The sequence below is a fragment of the Danio aesculapii genome, chromosome 9, assembly GCF_903798145.1.
Source record: "Danio aesculapii chromosome 9, fDanAes4.1, whole genome shotgun sequence".
Taxonomy (NCBI): Eukaryota; Metazoa; Chordata; class Actinopteri; order Cypriniformes; family Danionidae; genus Danio; species Danio aesculapii.
The window spans coordinates 27124306-27151924 of NC_079443.1; the positions used below are offsets into that span (position 1 = coordinate 27124306).

Consider the following 27619-nt stretch of genomic DNA (forward strand, 5'->3'; position numbering starts at 1 on the left):
CAGAAGTCCTCTCAATAAGGCTGCAGACCTGCTGATGTTATTATTTCAAATTCGTCGATTATTTAGGTGAGCCGGATGGGGGATTTCGAATTAGAGGGTCAAATATAATCATGCCACCATCTTCTGGCACACAACTGAGATTAGCCGCATTACTTCTCGTTAAGTGGGAGGTCTTCCTTCTCGGCTCATAGAAAAATAGTTGTAATATCCTACCTTCATATGTAACTTGTTTCATATTTTAGGAGGGGCAGTGAAATACTTTTTTCTGTGCTGTATCTAAGCATTCTAACTAATGCTATGAGTTGATTTTTATCTTCTTTAGACTTGAATTATGTTCCAAGTTTCAGAAAAATCTACAAATATATTGTACATTTTTAAGGCTTTCATAAAAGATACCAAATACAAATAACACAAATGTTAATGTTCTTTAATGGATTTTTTTTCCATTTCAATGGACATCACTTCAAAAAACAGTTGCACTTCAAAAACCACATACTGATGTGAAATGAAAAATAAAATAATACAAATTGCAGATCTTTACTTGAAGTTTCTTCTGCAGTTACTGCAGTTCTAAAGTCATAAACTGTTTAACATTTTAACCTTATTTTTTAGCTTTTTGTTTTATAGACTGCACATTATTATTACACACTATCCATTGCAATAGACAGACATATCTAATGTCTAAACTCTCCATTGTATAACTTACAACAGGCAGAGTTTACTGCTGTTTGATTGGATGACATAAGTCCACTATCATGGACAGTAGGCTTTACATTTAGTGAAATGCTTTAAAAAAAAAAAAAAAAACATGGCCTGACATGAGATGTCCATTGTGGTGAACACAGGGTCGAAAAGGGTTAATTAATATTTAAGTAATCAAACATTCCATTTAACATTAATATGTACAAATATAATGGCTGAATTATCGTTCATCTTTGTTTCTGACCGCATGCATCTTTGTATTTAAAGAATAATAGACACAACAGACATTACACTTAATTAAAAGATTGTTAGATAAATATCAAATGTCTTGACTGCATCATTTCCGGTACTTCAGTGGAGTGGGTGGGGCTTTTTTTTTGGCTCACAGCGGCTCAGATTGGTGGAATTTTCTGTAGACTATAATGGGAAATGTAGCTTTTCTGCACAAATTCTGCTATCAAAGATGTGAATTTGTTTGAAAACTAAGCTGAATTAATTAACAAAAGCAAACATAACTGATTTACAACCCTGGAGCTCAAACAAGTCTTTAAAACTTTGTCAGTTTGGTTTAAAACCATTATGTCTATTGCAAAAATGAATTAAGTTCTTATATTTGGACCCAAATGTTGCAGTGCAGAAGTGTGGGATTGATTCGTTTCCAATTTGTTGTCTTGTATTGTCATATAAGTTTTCCCTCAACTTCTGGCTGACCTCAGGTCAGGACCTAATGACGCCATAAAGCCCATAACCTTCCTTTTCGGCACAAAATGTCACCCCACATATAAAAAGTTAATAGCAACCTCTATAAAACTCAGTGCACATTAAACCATTTCATTGGCCTGTTGCTGTTTTCTCGCTGATGGTGTTCTAGGGATATGAAGCTAATTTAATGCCAGCCAAATTCAGCAAGACAAATGGTATTAGGACCTGTGAGGTCTTCTTGTTTCTCCCCCACAGTTCTTGTTCAGGGTCCCACTGGTGTAACACTGAGCTTGGAAGACTGCCATTCATATTAAGTGACTATATTTGTAGATATATTAATATCTGACAGGGGGAATCACTAAAGTGAATTTGATCTGAAAACAGCTTACGATATAAATACTGCTCCACTTTATTGCGATGGCCATCTTTAGTTATTCTGTTCACTGTGTAAATAACTTTGCACTCTCAGAGTATTAGAATATATTTCATGTGCTTACAAAGTTACTTACAGTAAAATAAATAAAGTCTGTTGGTAAAGCATCTAAATAAAATGTTTGGATCAACTTTGAGGTTAAAGATATCCAGAACGTTGCACTTAATCAGTTAATTGTGTCTCAATTATTAGATTCCTGTTGGTGAATGTGAGAATATTTGAGGCTTTCTCTCTCTCTCTCTCTCTCTCTCTCTCTCTCTCTCTCTCTCTCTCCCTCTCTCTCTCCCTCTCTCCCTCTCTCTCTCTCTCTCTCTCTCTCCCTCTCTCCCTCTCTCTCTCTCTCTCTCTCTCTCTCTCTCTCTCTCTCCCTCTCTCCCTCTCTCCTCTCTCTCCTCTCTCTCTCTCTCTCTCTCTCTCTCTCTCTCTCTTTCTCCCTCTCTCTCTCTCTCTCTCTCTCTCTCTCTCTCTCTCTCTCTCTCTCTCTCTCTCTCTCTCTCTCTCTCTCTCTGTGTGTCATTTCTAAGATCACTGCTGTACCCAGAGCAGAATTCAGAGCAGTAACTGAGTGCGAATGAAACGGCACAGAATCATCATCACAGCCTCTTCCGAAAACCAGCAAAAGGATTTAGGAAATGGAAAATGGAAATGGCACTTTAATGAGAACCCTCAAGTTTTGACTTGAGCAAAATGTAGTGGTCACAGAACAGTTTGAGCATGCCTGTCACCAAATTAGGAAGGATTTATTTCTCCATATCTCCATACGTATTAATAATGCATATAATTTTAATATGTTTTTATAATTATTCTTTTAAAAAGGGAATAGTGTTATTTCAGCATTCTGGGTCAACAGCTCACGAGTGAAATAATGAAATCCTCACCAACTAGCATCATATATATAACACTAGATCTAATTCCATTTTTTATTGATTTTTTTTTTGTATATTTTTAAACATATTTTTAATGACAATAAAATAGCAGTTATCATTATTGTTGATGTTCTAGTTAATAAATACATAATATATACAGCTGAAGTCATAATTATTAGCACCCCTGAATTATTAGCCAGCCTGTTGCTCAATTTCTGTTCAACGAAGAGAAGATTTCTTCAACACATTTCTAAACATAATAGTTTAATAACTCATTTCTAATAACTGATTTATTTTATCTTTGCCATGATGACAGTAAATAATATTTTACTAGATATTTTTCAAGACACTTAAAGTGACAAAGGCTTAACCAGGTTAATTAGGTTAACTAGGGGGGATAGGGTAATTAGGCAAGTTATTGTATAACAATGGTTTGTTCTGTAGACTATCAAAAAATATATATATAGCTTAAAGGAGCTAATCATTCTGACCTTAACATGTTTTTTTTTTTAAATAATATTTTTTTTGTTAAGACTTTCTACAGAAGAAAAAATATTATCAGACAAGCTGTGAAAATTTCATTGCTCAACTTCAACTGTATATTATAGAGAAATATTTTTTAAGAGCGCAAAACATGGAATGTGGTATAGGAATGTGTAGAAACAGCAATGACAATCATAATATTGATAATATTAAATGGCACCTATGATGAAAATCATCTTTTATAAGCTGTTTGGACAGAATTGTGTAGGTATAGTGTGTCCACAGTCATATTGGAGTCATGGAAACACAATCAGTCTCTCTTTTTTTAATTTCCTGACATTAAAATAGGATCCAAATCCCTTCCATTTTGAGGCTGACCAGAGCTTGATGTAAGAGTGCTATTTTCCCGCCCACCAAATTAAATGACAGTTGTGTGTTAACATGTCTCCATAGTGAAGTGTATGATCATATCAACAAGACAGGATGTGCGCAAAGCAATTGGGATTAAAAGATCTGTTCAGCTTGCTGTGATCATCAGTCATCATCAAATGTGATCAAGAATGAGTTTTACAAGTTTAAAACGTTTTTAAAACAGTGCATGTTTGTAATGAATTACAGCGATTTTACCGTCTTTATCGCCACAGCTGCATGTCAGTACATGCATGTTAAATCAGGTTTATTTTGTAAATTAACATTACATTTATCCATACACCAGTGAATATTAAGGTATATCCTGTCACATCATTTTACGACTTTGCAGAAAGGCTTGAATTAACTCCATAACAAATACATCAAATAATTATTGGGAACTTTCTTACTGTAGTATTTCTCAGCAACGTTACGTGAGATCTTTCTTCATGTCTGTCACTGTGCTGTTTATCTGACACAGCCAAGGCCGAGAATGAGGCACACTCTGACAGGCACGTGGGAACAGTGGGCGGGGAGAACTAGCATTAGAGGCACTGGCAACAAAAACAGCTACACTGTGTTCAGAGCAGAAAATTCTAATATTCTGAACGATATAATAAATAATCTGATGGGTGTTTTAGGCTGAAACTTTACAGACACATTCTGGAGGCACAAAAGATTTATCTTAAACCTTGAAAAAGGGGTAAGTAATGTATATGGTAATAATTATTAATAATATTATTACATCATTAATAATAATAATTATTATCATTAGTAGTAGTATTATTATTATTAATAATAAGAATAATAAATATTATTATATCAATATTAATAATATGGTGTTCATAAATTATTTGTAAAGATTTATGGATGATCTGTGTGTGAAGCGGCTTGCATTTTCTCTCTGCTTGATGCCAGTTTATTTATTTTAGTCTCTTTTTCACACAAGCTCATGTTGTGGCACGCCGTCCAATTATACCAATACCAAGGGGGAAGAGTTTACACTACTGTACCACTGTTTGTTTGTTTGTTTGTTTGTTTCTCCACTCTCGGCTGACGAACAGGTATATTACTTCTCTGTATTTCTCCTCTGAGTTTGAATAACATTGCCCTGATCCCTGATCCTAAAGACAGCCCAGAGGAAAGAGAAAGAGAGAGAGAAAGAGACGCTGCTGTCCTCGTGTGACTCAGTCATATGCTATCAATATGCTGCCATGTTCTCTTGGAGCCTAGGCTCTTTTTAATGGGGCCTGGTGGTTAGAACATGGCAGGCATCTCACAGGGACACTGTATTGTTATGCTTTCATTTACTTTTAGGCCCTTTCTTGCCTTTCTTTCTCTGTTTTTTTTGTGGACTTACAAAGACGCCCGTTTCCATGAAGCTCTGCCAAGAAGGACGGGAAAACAAAGTGTGGGGGTGTGTTGTGTGGGAGTTCGTCGGGGTTCGGAAAAGCGCAGTGGTCTCCAGTTATTACATGAAATCATTAGACGTGGAACTTCTTGGCTTACGTAGAGAAAACATGAAAGCCGCTGATTCATACAGCTTTGTGCGCCTCTCGCCCACCGACCGCATGGCGTCAATGGAGCCCTTCACACTGGTCTTGAGGGTTAGCAGACCCACTTCATTATTTGTTTCCAAACAGGATGGCATGATATATACAGTATGTGTTATATTCTGACCCTGCCGTTCAAAATCATCACCCGTCAGACATTTTTTTTTTAAATATTTCATTCTGACAGGAGTGTGTCCACTGTGCGCTTCTTCTGTTGCTGTAGCTCATCTGCTGCAAGGTTTGATGTGTTGTGTGTTCTACAGACCTTGGTTGTAGCAAGTAACTATATAACTTACTGTTGCCTTTCTATCAGCGTATTCCAGTCTAGTTCTGATCCATTCAGTTTGTGATTCATTCTCCTCTGATCTCTGAGAGCAACAAGGCATTTTCACCACATAACTTCCACTTACTGGACATTTTCTCTTTTTTTTTGGACCACTCTCTGCAAAGTCTAGAAATACAGTAATTGCCAGTGGAAATCTCAGAAGATTTCAGTTTCTGAAATACTCAGACTAGCCATTTGACCAACTATTTGACGCTAACAACCATATAACATTCAAAGTTATTTAAAGATTCCTTATTATAAAAGGTCATATTGTGGTTTTGGGGGTCTCCAACAACAGGCCGATATGCATGCAAGGTCAAAAAACACTTTCATTGTCTTATAATATGCATTTAGTTTTACCTAATTACCCCAATGACTCTCATATGATTTGTTCAGCGATTAATTTGTTCCCAAACCCCTCATTTGCATGAGGCTAACTTGCTGTTATTGGTCCGATGACCCAGTCTGTTGTGATTGGTTGACTGAGTTCAGTGCAAGACAGAGAAAAATGCCCACCACGGCTATGAAGTAGCACAGAGTATGTGAGAGCCCAATGCAGGAATGTAATAAAGCAATGCAAGTAAACATCAGCGTATTACTCGACTCTTAAACACAACCCCAAGTAATAACAATGACACACATTTAGTATTAATCCACACAGTGGCAAAAGTTGAGTATTTTGAAAATTGACTGCGCCGCATGTGTAAGTAATGGCTGATGGTGGCCATAGCAACAAACAGCAGGAGATTGTGAGCACAAAACACATTAAAATCGCTAAAGAAAGAAGCATGTGTCACGTTTTCAACATAGTTTTGGACCCAATATGTGAATAGTCCATTAAGATTTAACCTGAGACAGACAGTACAAGCACTGATCTACAGTATATAGATACATGATTACAAGCCGCGCGGAGTGATTACAAGTTACAACACACAATTAAAAACATATTTTGCAAACTACAGAAAACGAGGCAACAATTTTAATTACACGTATATGTTATGATCCGGAGGAAGAAGAAACTGGTCCATATCAACTGTAACAGTTACTGACAAAGTCCCTGTTAAAGTCTGACAAAGTTCCATACTTAGTAGTCTCTGCTGCTCCTTGCTTAAATAGTAAACGGCTGGCGAATCCAGTCTTACAGAGTAGGTTACTGTACCAAAAATCAGAAAAATGACAGTATGACATCTGTCAGTGATCGTCATCTTCGCGTCATGATCAGTCCCATGATCCACACTCTGCTGGTGTCTAAAGGGAAAGGCACGTTCGTGTTTTACCGGATCCAGCACTACATATTTGCTGATGTATCATATCAATGTCCAGGCGTTCAGGCAAAAGATCCTAACCCAACATGATTCATTTATTCGACTCCAAGTCGACTATTTTATTAAAGAATCAATAGTTTTAAGCATGGCGCACTTTCAGATTTAAACCTCAGCTGGATGTTTTCATTCACTTACTGCTGTGTTGCACACTGCATGGAAGGTCATTTTCAAAAACCCATAATAGGGGCTCTTTAAATAACCTTTCTCTGTAAAAATAAATAAAACCACAACAATAACAATAGTAGTATTAAAATACAAATTCTTAAAAAATACAGTAAAATATTGCCTTTAGTAGTAAAAAGATGGTCAAAAACAAACACTTGAACACAAAGTACTGCACATGCAAAATATGATAAATCAATAATGATTTAATTAATTAAAAAACTACACACATTTGATATAAATTAAGAATAAATTTTCTTATTTAAATCCATAATTTTGCATCATTTAAATATAAACATTTGTCTAAATAAATAAATGAGATCAAAAGACATTCTTAATTCATAATGAATTAAACCCTCTTTATTTGATATATTATGTTCAGAAAATGAATTGTTATTATATTGCAAAATTACTGTAAAACACATACAGTAGTGTAAACTTAGCTAGGGCACCATCCACATGGTAATCATTTATTGTGAAATACTGAAATAAATACTTGTTGTTTTTTTTAGATCCGGTCACACGTTCCAAACACTCAAAAATGCACCACACCTTTTCACAAGCCAATTTGATGGGAGATGTTAATTTTGCACATATTAATGAGTGAAGCAGCACCTGCAGTGCGACGGCTCTCGGAGTGTGATGTGTGTTTCACAATGCCCGGTGTCACGTGACCAAGAGATCCAGCACAGGCAAATCTGGCCGTTCACTTTATGTACATGCAAATATCTGCCAATATTCTCCCCTGGGTTGCTTACCACTCCAGTCCGTCCACCCACACCATTGCAGCCCTTGTTATTTGAAGCTTTTAAAGCAAGAATGAACTCTTCAGCTTGCCCTCTTGTCTCTCGCGGCTGACAAGCCTCTTCACTCACTGCTTTTGACCAACACCCTCAGAGAGTCACTTATTAAATAGTCTCAATATTATTTTTATTGCTATTTTACAACTCAATGCTTGTATTTTTTCCAATTAATACCATATGTTTGTAGTATTTATACATTTTATTAACACATGAACACACGTTATATACTCGTTTAATTACATTATAGAGTTTAAATAGCCATTCTCTTATGCTGATTTAACAAAGGTATTTTAAATTCCTTACATTGTTACTCTAATTACTTTTTTGTTCAGTGGAAAAGTATCATTTAAAGTAAGGGATTACTTTTCAGTTTTGGGTAATTTAGTTACAGTTACTTACAGTATACTTGCCTTAAAGGTGCAGTAGGTAATCTGCCAAAATGCTAACATTAGCATAATAGCTTTGAAAACACAGTCCCTCCCCTGCTGTCCAAAGCCACGCCTCCTGAACGAACGCGCACTGTAGAGATGACAGTAGACAACCCACTAGATCATGTCAATCACCAGTTACCAGTTACTAGATCATGTCAATCACCAAAACTTTATAGTACTTTATAATAGTACAATTCTGAACAAAAACTGTATTATATCTAGCACGTTTTTAGTTGTGTAGCAAGCAAAACTTGTTATAACGTGCAATATTTCATGCATGCAAGGATCGCTGGTCTCACTCTCTCACGCGCTTTGTCCTAAAGTGATTACTGTATGCTTAGTGCTTGGCTGGCTGGGTGCAGGAATTACACTTATTACTAAGCCACACTTACATGTTGTTTCAGACCGAATATTCCAAGTGATAAACAATATAGGGAGCATGTCACAGGCTGTCATTATTTAAAAATGAACCAATGTGAATATAAAACCAACATCACCTCTGTGAAGCAGGGTAGGGGTGATAGCACTATACTTTATTAAACTAAATAAAAATCTAAAAAAAGGAGTGCTAAAAACAAATGTTTTGTCATCTTTTTACATTACACTTGCTGCTTCTCGCTTGTGTTTAAATGCTTAGGTCTATTTAACTGAGTATTTTTATTAAATTACATTACGATGCTGTTAAAAGTACTTTATGAAATTGAAAATAGTAGTATCAATCTTTCGCCGAAAGATTTAAGTGGCTGAACAACCCTTCCGTGCTTAGAGCCAATTCGTAAAACAACAAAATCTACAAAGCTTTGCGTGACTAAAATAGTTTTAAACATAACTGTCTAAAAGAAATACTTCAGCCATGCTGACATCCTTCCTCCAGCATGCAAAAGTAACTCCAATAAAAAGTAACTTCAAATGGTGGATCTGTCTGCGTGAACAGAGGTGCGCAGATGTACAAATCTACATTTGTTGACACAGTTTGGGCTACAGCAATTATCAGAATTATGATAATTATTGGCCCGAGTAATTTTAATTAAACAAACATTTTTTAGTCTTACCCAGAATATAAAAATACATATAAATACATTTAGATCATTTACTTTAATCATTACTATTAGCATGTGACGAGGCTTTCAACCACCACAACAAAAAACCTTTCTGAATACAATCACCTACTGCACCTTTACATTCTGTACATAAATTTAACAGTTCTGTGTAAACAAATTCAGAGAAGCAGATTAATTATATAACTTTTTTGCCAAATAATTCAAATTTTTCCTAGCTAAAAACATTTATAATTTGAGAAAAACTGCATAACTATTAGAAGTTCCATATAGAAATAGTTAAATAATTGAGAAAATAGTTCATCATAAATTAAGGTATAAACTCAGAGTGGCGGATTAATTGTATATTATTTGTTATTCAGATATTTTAACCATATTTTAAAGAATGTTAAATGAACATTATCCAAAAATGTTTTATCTATCCAACAACTGCACATGCATAAGAAACATAAAAATTTAAGATTCATGCTTGACATACTGTATCATTACTTTTATTTTTGGTGGTTTTTATACATACACTAAAAATCCTGGTTGCCTTAAATTTTTAAGCTGAATCAAATTAACCTCATGAGTTCATTGAACTTATATTGTGTTAAACTGACTTAAAACAGCTTTCTTAACTTATAAAATAAGTCAAATTAATTCAAATTTGAAGAATTTTACAAATGTGTTCCCTCTTCTAAAGAGAAATCCACACAATATAAAAATATGGAATCTATCTATCTATCTATCTATCTATCTATCTATCTATCTATCTATCTATCTATCTATCTATCTATCTATCTATCTATCTATCTATCTATCTATCTATCTATCTATCTATCTATCTATCTATCTATCTATCTATCTATCTATCTATCTATCTATCTATCTATCTATCTATCTATCTATCTATCTATCTATACAGTTGAAGTCAGAATTACTAGCCTCTAAAACATACAGTACATATATAATCCTCAGTTTATCTCGTTGATAAAAACATTTGTTTTTAACTGTATATACAGTATTGTAGCTTTGATTTCATATTTATTTATTTATTGAAGCTTTCTGCTTGTTCCGTAGCTCTTCTAGGCTGAACTTCCCTTATAATATATTTTTAGAGTTTGCTGTCCAGCATTAAATCAACCGAGCCTGCTTTGGCATGAGAAACTTTTTAGGTGTCAAAATTTAATGACACATTCAATACAAGATCCAAGCTTTCTATAAAGATTCTGTGAAAAAAACAGAGCTGTGTTTCTTTTCAAAGGTTGTGAGATGAAGGTCTTGGTGGCCTGCCGAACTGGTGAAAGTCTGTGCCAGAGAGGTCACTAAAAGCTGCATCTCATTTCGCTGCGTTATTTTCAGTGGAGATTTAGAGAGACGCAACCCGCAAATCTGGTTTATGTCGCCCTCCTGTTCCTCCAGTTCCCCTTCATCATTACTGCTGGAGATGCCAAACTATGAGGGATCCGATGCAGGGAAAAATGCTACAAAGAGGGATGGCTCTTCCCGTAATTACAGACTCTCTCTTATCTCTGGGATGGAATTAAAAACACATTCCATGCAGACAGTCTCAGCTCTGGCCTGCGGCGAGCAAATAAAAAGACGCTGCTGTTGGAGAATTGGAGAGGACTTTGGCAGTTTGATTAGAAACCGATGTGATGGTGCTGTACATTATCTGACAACCAAAGAGCCCATAGAGTGACTTGTAGAGCTGATGAAGTAGGATGCCAAGCGTCACACTGAATGTATACTTCAAAGGCATTTATTTTATTTATTTATTTGCAGTTGTGATTTTGAACAGAAAAATGGTACAGTATCGCTTTATTTTATAGTTGTATTTTTTTAAAACAGTATACATACATACTTTTATTTTCTATTTGATTTCATTTTCTATTTTTTATAATATATAATTATTTCCCTGCCATTCTGTTCATGTGCTTGATGATAAAAATTGAATTTATTTTCCATGACATTAAATATGTTTGAAAGGGATTTATTATTATAGTACTTCATGGTTGCACTTTGTTACAGCTTGTATAAATAATTTTATTGTATTTATTTATTTACATTTTTATAATGTATTATTAGCATTTCATCAAGCTACTCTGCTATTTCTTTGCAAAGCTTAGGTCGGGGGTCCTCCATGTTCTTATATATATATTATAAAAAATATATTGCATATAATATATTTTCCATGGCGTGAAATATATTTAAAGGCACAGCTTTGTTTTTGGAGGAAGGGAGGAAAATCTGTAACACTTCATTTTTTTGTATTTGTGCGTCCACATGGAGTACATGGTCATAGAACCTAATTACATGGGTTAGGGTCATTATCACACACTGTGCATCACGGTGATGCAGTGGGTAGCACGATCGCTTCATAGCAAGGTCGCTGGTTCGAGCCCCGGGTGCTCCGGTTTCCCTCACAGTCCAAAGACATGCACAATAGGTGAATTAAATAAGCTAAATTGGCCATTTAGAGTGTGTATGGTTGTTTCCCAGTGTTGGGTTGCAGCTGAAAGGGCATCCGCTGCGTAAAACATATGCTGGATAAGTTGGCAGTTCATTCCGCTGTGGCGACCACTGATTAATAAAGGGACTAGATTAATAAAGGGACTAAGCCGAAAAGAAAATGAATGAATGAATTACACACTGTAAAAATGCTGGATTCCACACAATTCCTTCACATTGTCCCAACACAAACTGATTAATTTAACTGAATTGTTTTTGCAAATTTAAGTGGATTGACTATAAAAATATTAAGTTGTCCCAAAACACTGAAGAATTGTTTTAATTGAGCTTATTTTAGTTTAAGTAGTTTAAACAACCAGCATACAGTAAATGATTTTTGAATGCATGTGTAATCACTATAGTAATAGCAGTGAATTACACATACTGAAATTGCAAGCAAGTTAACTTTGTTCTGTACATATTAGGACTGTGCCATTTGGGGAAAATATCGACTGCCGTTTTATTTTTTTATTTATTTTTTTATACAGATATTACGATTTGATTTTTGATATTTGCGATATAATTTTGTCGTCAAGCTTCAGCTCAATAATCTGTATGGTAGCTTCTTACTGCTAAAATGTCAAGAGTGAAAAGGGAACTGAAAAGATATTAACTTACTTGAACAATTATTCAATTTGTTTTTAAATATTCAGAAATTAAACACAAATATTTCTCTAGAGCAAACAGTAAACACAAATGAAATGCCCTTACCTTTCTGTAAACAAGTTGAACTCAAATATAGGGGGATAGTGTAGCTTATTATAAAAACAAAAAAAATATAATAATTATAAAAATACAGAACACTCAGCAAACTAACATGGCTGAAACAACTCTGAAATCGTACTTTGCTGTTGTTTGCTACTAAATTGAGTGTCACTGACAATAATTTTAGTTGAATTTTAGCAAGACACTTATCACTCAATTGTGCTCACTCACCTGGCTAGTAAGATTGATGTTGAATTATATCTTACTTGCCAATTGACATATCACATATCATGGCCTCTTGCGATTAGCTTACCACAATGTTTCAAAACGCGATTTTTAATTTGATTTCGATTAATCGCTCAGCCCTAGTACATGTTATTAATTTTGGTCATTATTTATTTTAATAATTACACTGTAAAAAGGTCACCTAAAATGATTTTACTTAAAGACAAGCATGCATGCGCACATCAATCAGTAGTAGAAATCAGAATAAAGCTAATACCCGTTGCAACCAACAGCAAGTTTAAATTGGTAGAAAATAACCACAAACTCTCACAAGTTTAGTATCTGAGGTTTCTGATGACATAAAAATGCCTATTTATTTTGAAATAAAATTGTGCACTGAAAACTGTCAGTACACAAAACTTATCAGTTTACAAAAATGGCTTCCCTGTGCATTATACAAAAATATAATTATATATAAATGTATACATATATATAAAATATTTTTTACAATTATAAATGTGAATTATGTGAATTATTTTGAGTTTTTTATATGTAAAAAAATATCAGGAGCAAAAAATGTAACCAGCACACACAAGAGCTTTTCACACTTAAACAGTAAACCTTGGGTTTTTCCTAAACTTTGCCTTATGTTTCAAACTGCACATCATTTATCCGGGCTGAACAACTAATCCTGGGTATTTAATAATGTGTCATTTTACAATAAACCTAAACCTTACTGTATTTGCATATTGCAGTGTCAGCATCATTGACTAGATGTATGCAGCATGTGACCTGTTTATATAAAACACTAGGGTTGAACACCTTCCTTGTATGGTATATATATACATTCTATCAAGTTGATGGAACTTTTCAACAATTAAAGCAAGAATAAACTCTATAATTTTCACTTTTCCCCCCATTCAAATGCTTAAACACACAGCATACAGTGTTTTTGTGACTGTCAAAAGCACATGCAGCACACATGCTAACACAGTCATGCAGAGTTTCATAACCCCAAGTGAAAAGCGCTGTTAACCCTGCTTCTAAATTACATGTGAAATGTTCCTTTACCTGAGGTTAAGAACAACAGCAACCCAAGATTAAGCACAATGTAAAACACTCATTTTTTTCTCTTTTTTTCCACTCGTGATTGCAGTCTGTTTGCAGTCTCTGAGGTCTCTTTACTTGTCCGCTGGCCCAAAGATCTCCACGCAGCCAATGAGAATGCACTCCACTATTTGATTCTGATACACCATATTGACCTCCATATTTCCTGATTCAAACTCGGGCCACATAAGGGTCGGTCCAAACACAATGCTGACACCCTGCGTCGACATTAGGTTTTTTTGTGACTTCGTCAAAACTCTGTAAAACAGAAAAACATTTGGTTACTGACGCAACACTAAAACGATTAATGTAGTTTTTTTTTTGTAATGAGGCCCCTAAATAAACCGTTCACCCAACGGTGAATTATTGCAGTTAATTTAATCAGTCTTTTTTATTTAGTGGAACAAATTTCAGAGTTGATACCATGGACTTTTGGGTTAGTTATGCTGTGTAATGTCAACAGCTACTGGCACTTTGAGAGTCAAAAAAATACAATTTACAGGAAAACAAATGAATACCTGTGGCTCCTGATGATACACTGATGTCTTATGAACAATCTGCCTATTGTTTACAACATTATTACTCTTTCATTAGTATATTTTTATCCACAGAGTAAGCCTGAATTGTTCATGACAATTGTGGACCAGTGTGGACTTCCTGTCACATAATGACTTCATTTACATGTACATCAGTAATCGAATTAGAGTGCTTTCTAGCACTTTTGGTCTGCACTCGGGTTCGTTTAACTTCAAAGTACAGTACATTTAGCTAGTGTGTAAATGAAGTCAGACGCGCACCCGTGAACCTTACCCAAGTCCGCCTGATAGGAGTGGTCTGGAGTACGGTTAGTGCTTACTCTGGTACAGTTTACTTCTGATATGAATGCGATCGTACCAAAAAAACACAAGTGAACCGTCAACTGTACAACAAACTTTAGTTTTCATACTGTTCATTCATGTGTGTATGTGACTGTGTATCACCTATCATCCATCTTGGTGACAAGCAGGATTGACCCAGTGCAAACAGTGGTAATGTCTGCTTGTCTCCACAAAAACGACTCCTCCAGACATCATGTGATATTCTGAAAGTTTTTAATGTTTTTTTTTTGTTTGTTTGTTTTTTGGTAGATGCAAATGGCTCTCTGTATTTTGATTTTGGTAACAAAACCAAAAGATTCAGTAAAAGCAGAATGACCGTGATATGCGTACATCTCCATTTTGGTGTTTTGCTTTCATGGCCATCACCTATTAACAGCTGTACACAAAACATCAGCTTAATGCAACATACGCTTGATGCAAGCGTACCGGGGTTTAGAAGGAAAAAAGACAATGTGAACACGAACCAGCCAAGAAGGTGGCAAGGGGGCACAATCGAACTTGGGTTCGGTCCAGACAATTTAACCAAGTGTGAAAGCACCCTTATTTGCCTTAATCTGAATAAGACAATAGTATGATTAAGATGTTTACATAAGTTGCTTTTTGAATGTTCCTTTCATGCTCTCGTTTACATAGATCGCATAGATCAATTAACATCATTGCGTCACCACACTATTCACATTTCCAGTTTTATGCAATTTCGGGTGTTTAATTTTGAATTTTTTTACTTTAGCAGCAGTTCAGCAGTTTCACTTTCATGCAGGAACATTTCATTCGTGCCCCTGTGACAAACTGAGGTATTGATGTGTGTACCAAGTAAGGACTGGTTGAAGAGTATCGTTTTAGAGGAATTGATATTATATGCCAAATAAAAAAAAAACTCCAGATTTTGCAATGCTGGCTTCTGTGGTCTTTCACTGACTCGGTAGGTCAAACAGCTGTATGTGTATGTAATAGCCTGTCTCAAAATGTGGCGAAAAGTCCTACATGACAGTAATAGTTTGCGTGTTTACATGTCTGTACTGAACTTCAATAATGCGAGTAAAATCTGCATACTCCACATGTCTTAATTCCATTTCTGTTGAGTTCAATTATGACTTTATTAAGATTAAAATAATCAAAAATCGCTGTTTACATGGTAGACTCTTAATTGGAAGAGTATTGTTTTAATCGTATTAAAATTGGATTATTGGTGTCAATATAAATGTACTCAATGACGTATTTTTATGGTGGAGAGGAATGATGTGTGTTGTGATCTATGGGGAAGGTTGATTTTTGTGCAAACACTAAGGATCATTTGCTCAGGCTGTGGATTAAAGTTAATAATGGTGTAAATGATGCTCAGTTTCTTGCACAGATTGTTTCACACAGATTCATGGTTTCAGCTAAAAATCTTTATTTATCTTCTGAAGAAAAACATCACCTACATGACTGTGAGTAAACATAGTGAATTTGTATATTTGGGTGAACTATCCCTTTAACACTGGAACTACCAGAATACATTGACCATTCAAATAAGACTGTACCAAATTACATTTTTTTTTTTGTCATTTTGTATTGACATTTCAAGAGTTCACACTAAGATATTGCTAGATACTAATAGCAGGTTTGGCATGCTGTCCCGGGAGAGCTTGGAGATAATTGAGCCTGGGGCTCCCGTCTGGTCAATCAGCTTGTAAGGGTGTATGAGATCAGGTAGTTCTCGAAAGCTCCCTCTGATAAAAAAGGGGGGGGGATAGGGTTGATTGATTCTTCAAAAACAAGATAAAGGAAATAGCGTGAAAAGGGCTATTTATTGTAAGTTTGGATTAATCTGATTGGCTTATTGATGATTGCGGATGAGAGACCAGCCACTATCAGTCATGTCACATGCCCCTCTCAAATTACAGTAGTTTATCAAACTTCACTTAAAGCTTCTATTAAGAGTTTGAAGATGAGCTTTAATTATCTGTCATTTTTAACGAAGTCCTTACCCTAAAAATATAATCTATTTTGTAATACAGCCTACAAATTTGTAAAAGTTACTAGACTGCATGTAAAGGTGCTTACAGTACCTCAGTTTGTCCGGCAAGTGGAGGAGAAACCCAGTAAAAATTTTGCTTTTGAAAGACATGTCTAAAGTAAAGTTAAACAGTAGAGGCACGCATATTCAAAGCCATGGGAAAAAGTAGCGGACACTGAAATGCACACGGTCAAATTGCTCAAATACCCAGAAGTCTTTAATGTTTTGTAATTTTAATAAAATAACAATGTTAAAATTAAATATACAGACATTTAGGAAAATCAGGGTACTATATTATTATGTGTTTTATTTGAACAAAGTTATTACATTACAATATTCAAAAATGACTGCCTCAAATGACTGCCTCTGTAGTCGTTGTGTTAATGGAAGCCCTGACTACAGCATTTCCTCCAAGTTTAAAGTGTGCACTTTTCCTGTCATAAAAACCTACTCAGATCGCCGGTGACGGACCATCGGCTGGGTGTTTTTGAGGACTTGTGCCTGGTCTTTGGAGGCATCTAAGCGCACTTTTAGCAGAATCTCTGTGCGCTGAGGTTTGGCTGCGGTGGAGAGACAATCAATACTGGGGTATTGGAGGACTCTTAGAAGGAGCCAGATTGGAGCCCTCTGGCTCTGTTATGGGCTGAGGCCTGGAAAGGGATGGAGGGAGGGATTGTGGTGAAGGGCTTTCTTCCAAGTTGTCAACGGGATCCTGACTAAGAGGTGGGAAGCAGGCTTAACATTTAGAAGAACACTTTGTATGGTTTACAGCAGTTCTGATCTGAAAGGTACTGATTAGGAGAGAGTTGGGTTTACTGCGCTCACGTATATATTGTACCGTAGTGGAACAGCCATCTTGTGCCATCTACGTTTATGGTCACATCTATCAAAATAATGATCTACAATTATGCAACGCAACTCAACCTACTCTCAACAATCCCTGTGTTGTTGTCACAGTACTTACGCATGCTTCCTTAGCAAGACACGTCGAACTGAAGTGCGGTAATGATGGCGTTACACGTGTTATTGCGACTTTGGGAAGCCATTTCAGCTGAGAAACACAACTTAAGAGGCAGGCCAAGCTCTCTCAATAATTCCCCATTAATGTGTATAATTAACCTCGGCCATTTCGTTTCCCCTGTACATCACAGCTAGACGCTTGTCCTGCCATGAGCATTTTAACCTAATTAGCGCACTATGATGTAAGGATCTCGGCTGCCATTGCTAATGGTCTGCTAATGATCTTAAGGAGAGAGACTTCATTTCCGAAGTGATTTTTCAAAACATTAAATATGAAGCTTTTTGTCGAACCTTTTAGTGTTTTTTGGTAATTATGCCACTGTGACACCACTATATACATGACCCCCCCACACACACCCCCACCTTCATATTCATCTCTGCTATCAGTAATGCCAGATCGATTAAACTCATGATAGAGGCTTAATTACAGTCATTATCATTTTCAATTACATTAGTATCACATGTTGGGAAGAAGTGCGATATGAAAACGTTCTAGAGAGCGAGGGAAAAAATGTGTTTTTAGCCTGTAAACATCAAAAAAGCACCACGCAAAGGACTAGATCATCTCGAGCAGTATATTTATTAATTAATTTTATTTATTGCACAATAAAAATAAAATAAAAAAATCCGTTCATATTTTTTATTTATTGTTCCCAACAAGCAAAAGAGAGAAATGAAAATAATGACAAGAATGTGTATTTAAATTATATGTGTTATTTTTCTTTGTTATTCCTCAAATGTAATTAATGCACATAAATTAAAATAACACAGTACATATTAAAAATAGATATCAAATTAAATAACTGATACGACTTTCATTCCTGAAATGTAATTATGCACATAAATTAGAATTATACGGTACATATTAAAATTAGCTATCAAATCAAATAACTGATATGGCTTTAATTTTTCTGTACAAATAAGCCATAATGTTAAAATAAGGTCTCGCCTTGAAAAATATTTCATATATAAAATAATAAATACTGTAGATAAACAAACAGACCAATCAAACAATAGACTGATGAAAAAAATGATGTGCATGCATGTATATAAAATTGTGAAATTTATGTAAATGTATTTTTTGTTAACCCTTGTGCACTGTTTAAATTTACTACCATTTTTATGTTAGGGATAAAAACATCCACTGAATTAAACTGCTGTAAAAATGCATCAGACAATATTTTTTCAGGCTTTTGGCATAAATCTGTTAATCAACCTCAGTCCTGATCAAAACTACTAAATTGTTTAGAAAATTACAGGACTCTAAGTTCACAAATGATGTCACTGATTTGGTATAAAAAAAACACACACACACACACACACACACACAATTTTCAATATAAAAAGTAGTGGTCGACTGGATTTGTTTTACTTTTTATCAGTCTTGGACGTGTGAATCATTAATAACAACATTGGGTTTAATGCACTGTCAGATTTTCATTTTTGTCTACTTAATTTACTGTTGGTGTCTGTTTTTGCCCTATTGTCATCAATTATAACCACATTTGATGGAGCATAAATACACAGTGTTTGTTTTTGTTTACTCCACGTAGTTCTGAGAGCTGAGATGCATATTTTGATTTTCTCAGACGCATCAAGGTAAGTGCATAAATGTCACTCTCACACACTGACAGACACACATATAGAAACTTTAATTTGCTGTTATACTCCATATAAAATCAACAAATAAGCTTTTTTTGCACAGGCCTATCTAAATGGGTAATGGTGTCAACTGATGATCAACAGTAAAAATTACAAATTTTACCTCTTCCCAACAGGGAAAACCGCCAACAATCACAAATGTATGATTATATGGGGTCATGGATTTGTAATGACAAAAATGTGGTTATAATGGAAGTCACTGGGGCCCAAACAGCCGCCAACAGTAAATTAGGGAGAAAAAAAAAGAAAATGAATCAAAAACAAAGCATCAAAAGCAATGTTGTTTCACATGTCTAAGACTTTGATAAATTAAAAAAAAAAAATCCAGTCCACGATTACTTTTTAAATTGAATATACATAATTTTGGGATATTTTTTCAACAAATCAGTGACATCATTTATAAATTTGGCAATTAAAGAGTAAAATCCTGTAATTTTCTAAACAATTTACTAGTTTTTGACCAGGACTGAGGTTGATTAATGGATTTATGCCAAAAAAAAAAAATGGAAAAAATATCTGATGCATTTTTACAGCAGTTTAATTCAGTGGATGTTTTCATCCCGAACATAACAAAAGGTGTAGTAAATTTACCGAGAGTGTATTGTTGATTTATTTATTTATTTTTTTTTATTTTAAAGCATTTTCTCAAAATATGTGTCAACATAAGATTTGTCACAAAAATTATTCTGCTAGCTAAAACAGAGAAAAGTTATGAAAAAGTTAAGACACAAAATCACCCCAGAGTGGATGAAAACATCCCCAACAGTACATAGGGGTTCATTTTATTATATTTGTTTTGACCAAAAAAAAAAAAAAAAAAAAATATATATATATATATATATATATATATATATATATATATATATATATATATATATATATATATATATATATATATATATATATAATTTTAAGTATAGTCTTTATATCTTTTGCCTAAAATTACATTCCTGAAATATTTGATGTATGCCAAAAATAAAATATAACACACACACACACACACACACACACACACACACACACACACATATATTGCCTCACCATTTTAAGTTCAAATGATTGTGTTTAAAATAATGTCCTCATCTAAATGAACACATCCAGTAAATAAATGTATAGATTTACAAAGGGGGAAAAAATGTAATTTGGTCTTCAGTATCTGGGTATTTATGGCAAAAGGCGCTCATTAAAGCATCAGCTGAAGTGGCTCTGGTGTCTCTGGGTGAAGGCCAGGCTGTGGGCAGCTTGACCGGAGGTGACTGCGTTACGCTTGCTTGAATCTGACAAATCATTGATATCCCGTACATAAGCCGACGTGTACGGCTCAAGATGCCAATGGTTATTAATTAGCATCTCGTTTGCAAGCGGGGCATGACAGGAAATGGAGGAAAGCGCACAATGCCGTCATTCCCTGCCTAGGAGGCCAGTGCTAATTGGGTCAGTCTAACTGGCTCCTGAAGAATCATGGGACGAATAATAAATTGAGGTGGGGTGGGGGTTACTGAATCGCTCCAAGCTTTAAACTGTGTCATTTTCATGTTCGAAGGCGACGGGCTTGACTGAGCCTATGAAAGAAAGGATCAGTATTAGCAAAGGGGGCTTGAGACCGACTTTGATTTTATACTTGTGAGATTTCCATTTTAGGCTTGTAGATTTTGTTTATGTGTCAATATTTTTTTCTGTTTGCACCATTCATGGAAATGAAATAAAATATCAGTGTTTTAACCCATTATCCCAAATAATAAATATTATAAATAATAAATACATTAAAATTATAAATGTATACTACTGCCCTATAACTCCAAATCTCAAAGGTGCAAAAGGATTTTTTTTATGTTTGTTTATTTTTTTCTTTATAAATATTTTTGTATGCAAAATGAAAATACTATTACCAAAATAATAATAATACGACAGATAGATAGACAGACAGAAAGACAGACAGATAGATTGATAGACAGACAGACAGACAGACAGACAGACAGACAGACAGACAGACAGATAGACAGACAGACAGACAGACAGACAGACAGACAGACAGACAGACAGACAGACAGACAGACAGACAGACAGACAGACAGACAGACAGATAGATAGATAGATAGATAGATAGATAGATAGATTAGAACACAAAATTGAGTGAATCAAGTGACAATCCCAACACAGGTGCATGTAAAAGGAATCATGAAAAAGCATATTTAAGCTGATTGCTAGTCATGCTTCTCCTTATTGTGAACCTGAAAATAGCAACATGGGAATTTCAAAAGAACTTCCTAATGATGTAAAGACTAGGATAATTCACCAACATGAATTAGAAGAAGGATGATACAAAAAGCTGTCACAAAGGTTTAAAGTCTCTATCTCCACAGTCAGAAATATAGTAAGAAAATGGAAGGCGACAGGAAGAGTCCTGGTGAAGAAAAGATGTGCTAGACCGAGAAAAATATCTGAAAGGCAAAGGCGAACAATGGTTAGAATGGTCAAAGACAAACCACAGACCACCTCCTTGCTGCTGATAATGTCATTGCACATGGTTCCACAATCCAGTGCACTCTTCACAAAGAACAGCTCAATGGAAGGTGATGCAGAAGAAGACTTTTTTGCATTCTGCCAACGAGACGAGTTGTTTGAGCTATACAAAAGCTCATCTAATCATCTAATCGCAAGCCTGAATCATTTTAGAAAAATGCCACAACCATGGACGCTTGGATTCCACGCAGTATCAGCAGATTCTGAAGAATAATGTTCAGGAATCAGTCAGGTGGCTGTTACAGCAGGGTTGGATGTTTCAGCAGGACCTGATCTACCAAGGAATTCATGCTCAGACTTGATACAGGCGAAAATCTATAGACTGATTTGAAAAGGGCTTTTTACGCATGGCACCCATCAAACCTGACTGACCTGGAGAAATTGTGCAAGGAAGAATGGCCCAAAATGCCTTCAGCAAGAATTCAGGGACTTATCCGTGACTATGAGAAAGTGTCTACAGGCTGTTTTTTGAGCAAAAGGTGGCTGTACAAAAGATTGATGTCATTATTCAGTTGGGGTGTCCAAATTTTTGCACCTGTTTTTGTTAAGACTTAAATTGCATTGCATCTGTTGATTAAATAAATGTTATGTCAGAACTGAAATGTTGCTTTTTCCCTAGGGTACAAAATGTATGCAAATGAATTTGCTGATTTGAAAGGCTTGCGGCTATGGCTTGCAATTATGAAAATTATCAGGGTTGGCCAAACTTTTGCTTAAGAATGTAGATTGATTGAACAAGCATCATAGTACATGAACAGATAGATAGATAGATAGATAGATAGATAGATAGATGGATGGATGGATGGATGGATGGATGGATGGATGGATGGATGGATGGATGGATGGATGGATGGATGGATGGATGGATGGATGGATGGATGGATGGATGGATGGACGGACGGACGGATGGATGGACGGACGGACGGATAGATAGATAGATAGTTCAATCAATCGATCGAACAAAGATCCTAAACCATGAACTAACAAAAAATAATAATCATCATTGTTATCATTTCCTGCTTATACCATTTATGGTCATAAACTGCAGTGCATGTTCTGTTGTGGATATCAAAATTTGCACAGCAGCAGTTTTCTTCAATCTAATTTGAGAGACACCAAACATAGATGAGAAGATTTTTTTTATTTTCTTGGCTTCCTTGATCAGAGGTTTCTCCAGGTTTCTTTTCCAGCACAAAGCCGAAAGGGAACCTTGAATTACTAACAAAAAACAAAACCTGTGGCCTTTTAAATCACTTGCGGTAAATGGGAAATATGAGCGGTGGTGACAAAACCTCCCACAAAAAATGACACAAATAGCACTACTGAGCAAGTGTACTGTTGAGAAAATCTGGTTGCCTTGACCACATCATCACAATGCGAGCACACAACTGCTTATTGAATCCAGGCTCCATGGACTGAAAGAAAGAAAAAAATGAACATTGGTTCCATGCGGGCACAGAAAGAGCCCACAACAAAGAGCTTTTGACTTTCACCACTTTTAGATGAGCCAAGTCAGCGCAAAATATAACCTACAAAGGCATGACAGTGGGAGTTCAGAGAGCTGATTCAGTTCACTGTACCTGTTTTAGAAGAGAAAGGCAGGAAGTTCACAGGCGAATCGTGACGTCTGAGCAGATATGGAGCTTACGCATATCAATACTTTGATTAATACTCTTTTATAGGATGCACAATAAGCTGTATGCCATCTAACCTCTTTTTTTTTCTCTTTTCGCCTGACTCTGCATTGCAAAAAAATGACTGTATTTGTCTAAGAAAACATAAAGAGGATATGTTACGTTCCTTTTCATAAGACGTAAAATAAATGGCTGTTGTCCACAGAATGCGTCTATAGGTTTCACCTCAGAATACTACACATAATATATGATGGCTTGTCAAATTTGCCCTGCCTATGAGCGGAAACACAACGTTTTTGTGTGTCCCTTTAAATGCAAATAAGCTGCTACACTGAAAAAAGTGTTGCATGCAAAACTGTTGCAAACAATTTATTTGTGTTGAATTTATACAAACAAATTAAACTGAGCAATGTTCAACTTAATTTGTTTGTTTAAATTCAGCCCAAATATATTATTTACAACCACTTAACTTAAAAAAAACTGAGTAAATCCAAGGAATGATCTTTGAATATTTTTTTTCAGTGTACCAGAAGAGGGTGGAGCCTTTACACTCCTAATACAAAGTTATATTAGGAGTAAATGCAAAGTTATATTTACTTCTTTTGGATATGAAGGTAGAGCATGAAGCACTGTTATTGACCGATGGTAGCTACTGCTTTGGAAAGTCAGATAAGTGAATCTTACATCGGCAAAAATATTAAATCAAAGAACACTGGTCTCTATCCATCCATTAAGTCAGAAATAGTGACAACTTTAGACATTTGCAGCACAGCAAGATGGCCTCCCTGATTTCACCAAGTAGAACATGTTCTTGGATTAACATCTGTGTTGATCCTGGAAAAACATTCCAATAAGCCAATCAGAATTGAGGGATGTTTACCATTTATGTTAAATTTAGGCTTATGGTTAGGTTTATACACTTCTACATGAGTGTTATCCAACTATTATTCCCCTCTGAGTTTGTAAATAATTTATAGTTATGGTTGGGTTTAGGGCATAGGTCTCAAACTCAATTCCTGGAGGGCCGCAGCTCGGCACAGTTTTTCTCCAACCCTGCTCAAACACAGCTTGTCCAACTAATGAAGGTGTTCATGACTCTTTTAAACACCTTGGTTATTTGGATCAGCTGTGTTTGATAGGGTTGGAGCAAAGCTTTGGAGAGCTGCGGCCCTTCAGGAATTGAGTTTGAGATCTATGGTTTAGGGGTAGGGAATAGGTATGGATTACATTTTTTGAACAAAAATGATGTTCCAGGGTCAACATAGATGGTATTCCAGGATCACATCATATCACAATCATGATGTGCCAGCAGGATAGCAAGCACGTTCACAAAAGAAAGTTAAATTGTATTTTCAGAATGTTTCCTTTTTGAACGTTCTATAATTCTTTTGGATATGAAGGTAGAGCATGAAGCACTCTTATTGACTGATGGTAACTGCTGCTTTGGTGCCATGAATGGAAATGTGCAGATCAGGGAATGATAATTCAGTAATAATATCCCCTTTTTACATAAATGGAGAATAGTGAAATCTGAAAAGCACGCTTTACACATGCATGCATAAAAAAAGGCTTGCCAAAACAAAGTTACTGGATTGTCCTTTTTTTTCTTTTGTTTTTGTTGGTAGATGCATCTGGGATCTGATTATAGTGGTCCCTCATTAATCACGAGAGTTAAAAAATAACCCGCAATAGGCAAAATCCGTAAAGTAGCCTGCTTTATTTTTTCAATTATTATAGATGTTTTAAGGGTGTAAAAGTGAATGTAACAAACCAAAGAATTATGCTACCGGGTGCTACCGAAGGTGCGTTTGAGGGTGCTGAAGGTTTTGTTGACATTATGGCATTTGTTTGGGAGAAAACTTGCAAACATGCAGTACAGTACTTCAGAGTCACACTGCTAGCAATCGAAGATTCATGTAAATTTGGCTAGCTGAAAGCATTCTGTCCTGTAGGAGACAAGGCACAGAGAAGATTGATTGACAATAGTCTACAGCCAATGAGGACGCAGAACACAATCGCTTAAAAAAATAAAAAAAAGAATGTCAAATTGCACGAAAAAAAAAAGCAAAACTGCAAGGCTGCGAAAGGTGAACCATGTCATAGCGAGGGACCACTGTATAGCTCTTAAACATATAGAAAATTCAGATTTTCACAATATGTCCGCTTGATTCACTGTAACCGCACATTCCTTGCCTTTATTCATGGGAAAGTCATCCTGATGTTTACCGAGGGAGAAAAGCAGTGGAGAGAAACAAGTATGACTTAAGTGAGAATATAAAACAAACAGAACCACATCACTTGGCCAGGGTGTGGTGCCCACAAAGCAAAGCAGTGCGCTCCATCTGAAGCCTTCTTCCCGTTTATTGCTCTAATAGTGAGAGAAAGGAGCAGCGGGAATGTCGTTGTGGAGAAAGAACAGACTTGGTGGCACTGCAGGGATTTTCAGTGTCACCGCAAGTTCCACTGTAACAGCTTTTTAGCAAGCAGAATAAAAACTGAATGGATTTTTCGAATGCCACCATTCAGTGAATGTATGGTAATGTTTTACCCTTGTGCTTGTGTGGAAATTTGAATATGTGTTTGGAAAACCAACAGTGATCTCTAAAACAATCATATGTACTGTAATAAACAACAAATATGTATATATGGAGATATACTACTGTAAAAGCATTATAAGAAACTGAGCTGATTAATCTGCAGTAATTAAATAATGATAATATTAAATGCTAAATATAGGATAAAGAATAGAATAATCTTTGTTTTTGTCTGTCTGCGATTTTATTAATAGTTTGAATTTATTTAATGTGTTTACAATATAGTTGTATATTTTTAGAGTAAAGTTTTACAATTATAGTTTTACATTTTAACAATATGAACTTTGAGGTTTGAGAGTAAATAAGACTAAATATCTCGATAGAATCTGCAGTACTGATTAATAATAATCCGGGTAATAGTAATTAATATTAATTTAGAATAGTGTTATTCCTAATGTCTGAATGACAAATTATTTGGAGTTGTGCTGGTAAATATAACATAACAGTATATGCATCATTATAGTACATATAATACAACATTATTGTATATTATTTCCTTATCTGTCTTTATATCATGACCTATACTATAACAGATGCGGCAGCAGATTTGTGTTGTCGCACATTGAGCACAGACAACTGAAACACGCATCAACTATTATCATGAAATGCAGACCCAGTTATTCTTCAGCACATCAGAACATCTCAGAATGCAGTGTTCCTGTCTCGAAAATCGACTGTGGATCAATGAGAGTCTCTTTCTCAGTCACACATTAGTGTTCTCTGATTGGGAGACCTGGCATGGGCAACCCAACAGACTTTAGCACTAGTGCCAAAGGGCATGTTCCACTGGGGGACGGGAGGAGGGGGCGCTCATCAATCTGAGATGAGTCCTGTGGCCCTCCTGTGCAGGGTGGTAAATGTGCAGAAGGGTAAAGTGGGATAGAACACCCCTCCTGGGAGATGGAGACTAGCCATATGGCCTTCTGGCTGTGCCAGTAACGCTATCATGGACAAGGACTTGAGCGTTGACACACGGAAACACACAGACACACACACACATTATGGTTCATATTGAGTCCTCTGTTCATGTTGCATCCTGTTTAGTGAGGCCATTCACTGAAGGTTTTCTGGTTGGCCATTATTTGTGAGTCTCTTTGAAAAAATGAGAATCCTGTGGCAGAACATTTAATATTTAAACTCAATAAAGTAAGTACAGAGTGTGGACTGTAGTATATCCAAATTTCATAAAACAGAAGCTGAAAATTAACCAGCTGATGTTACCCAGCTTCGCTAGTGCCCATCCACTAGACTTTTTACTCTCTCATGAGGCCACAGAAGAGGATTTTGAATCCAAGTATAGTGACACTGCCGACACTGTAGGTCACATGACAGTGACAACATCTATTCATTTAATTCATTCAGTCTGAATTTCTACATATTACACACACTCATACATAATAAAACATACATTTTGAATTTTTTTTTTCCAGTAATGTAAAAACTTCTGTGAAAATAATGTTACTAATTCTAAAATAGCTTTAAAGTTATTTTTGTGGCCTCAACCCCTATGGATTTGTAATATACAGCA

The 27619-nt window shown here is 35.6% G+C and overlaps 1 protein-coding gene across 1 annotated transcript in view; it reads right to left on the bottom strand.

The window, feature by feature from the left end:
* Nucleotides 1-13008: 13008 nt before the first annotated feature.
* The window catches only part of arhgap15 (Rho GTPase activating protein 15), a 67421-nt gene continuing 52810 nt past the window's right edge, over nt 13009-27619 (bottom strand). The window contains exon 14 of the mRNA XM_056465519.1: nt 13009-14039. Coding sequence (XP_056321494.1) covers nt 13856-14039 — 184 coding nt within the window. The 3' untranslated portion in view covers nt 13009-13855. The remainder of the gene's footprint in view (nt 14040-27619) is intronic.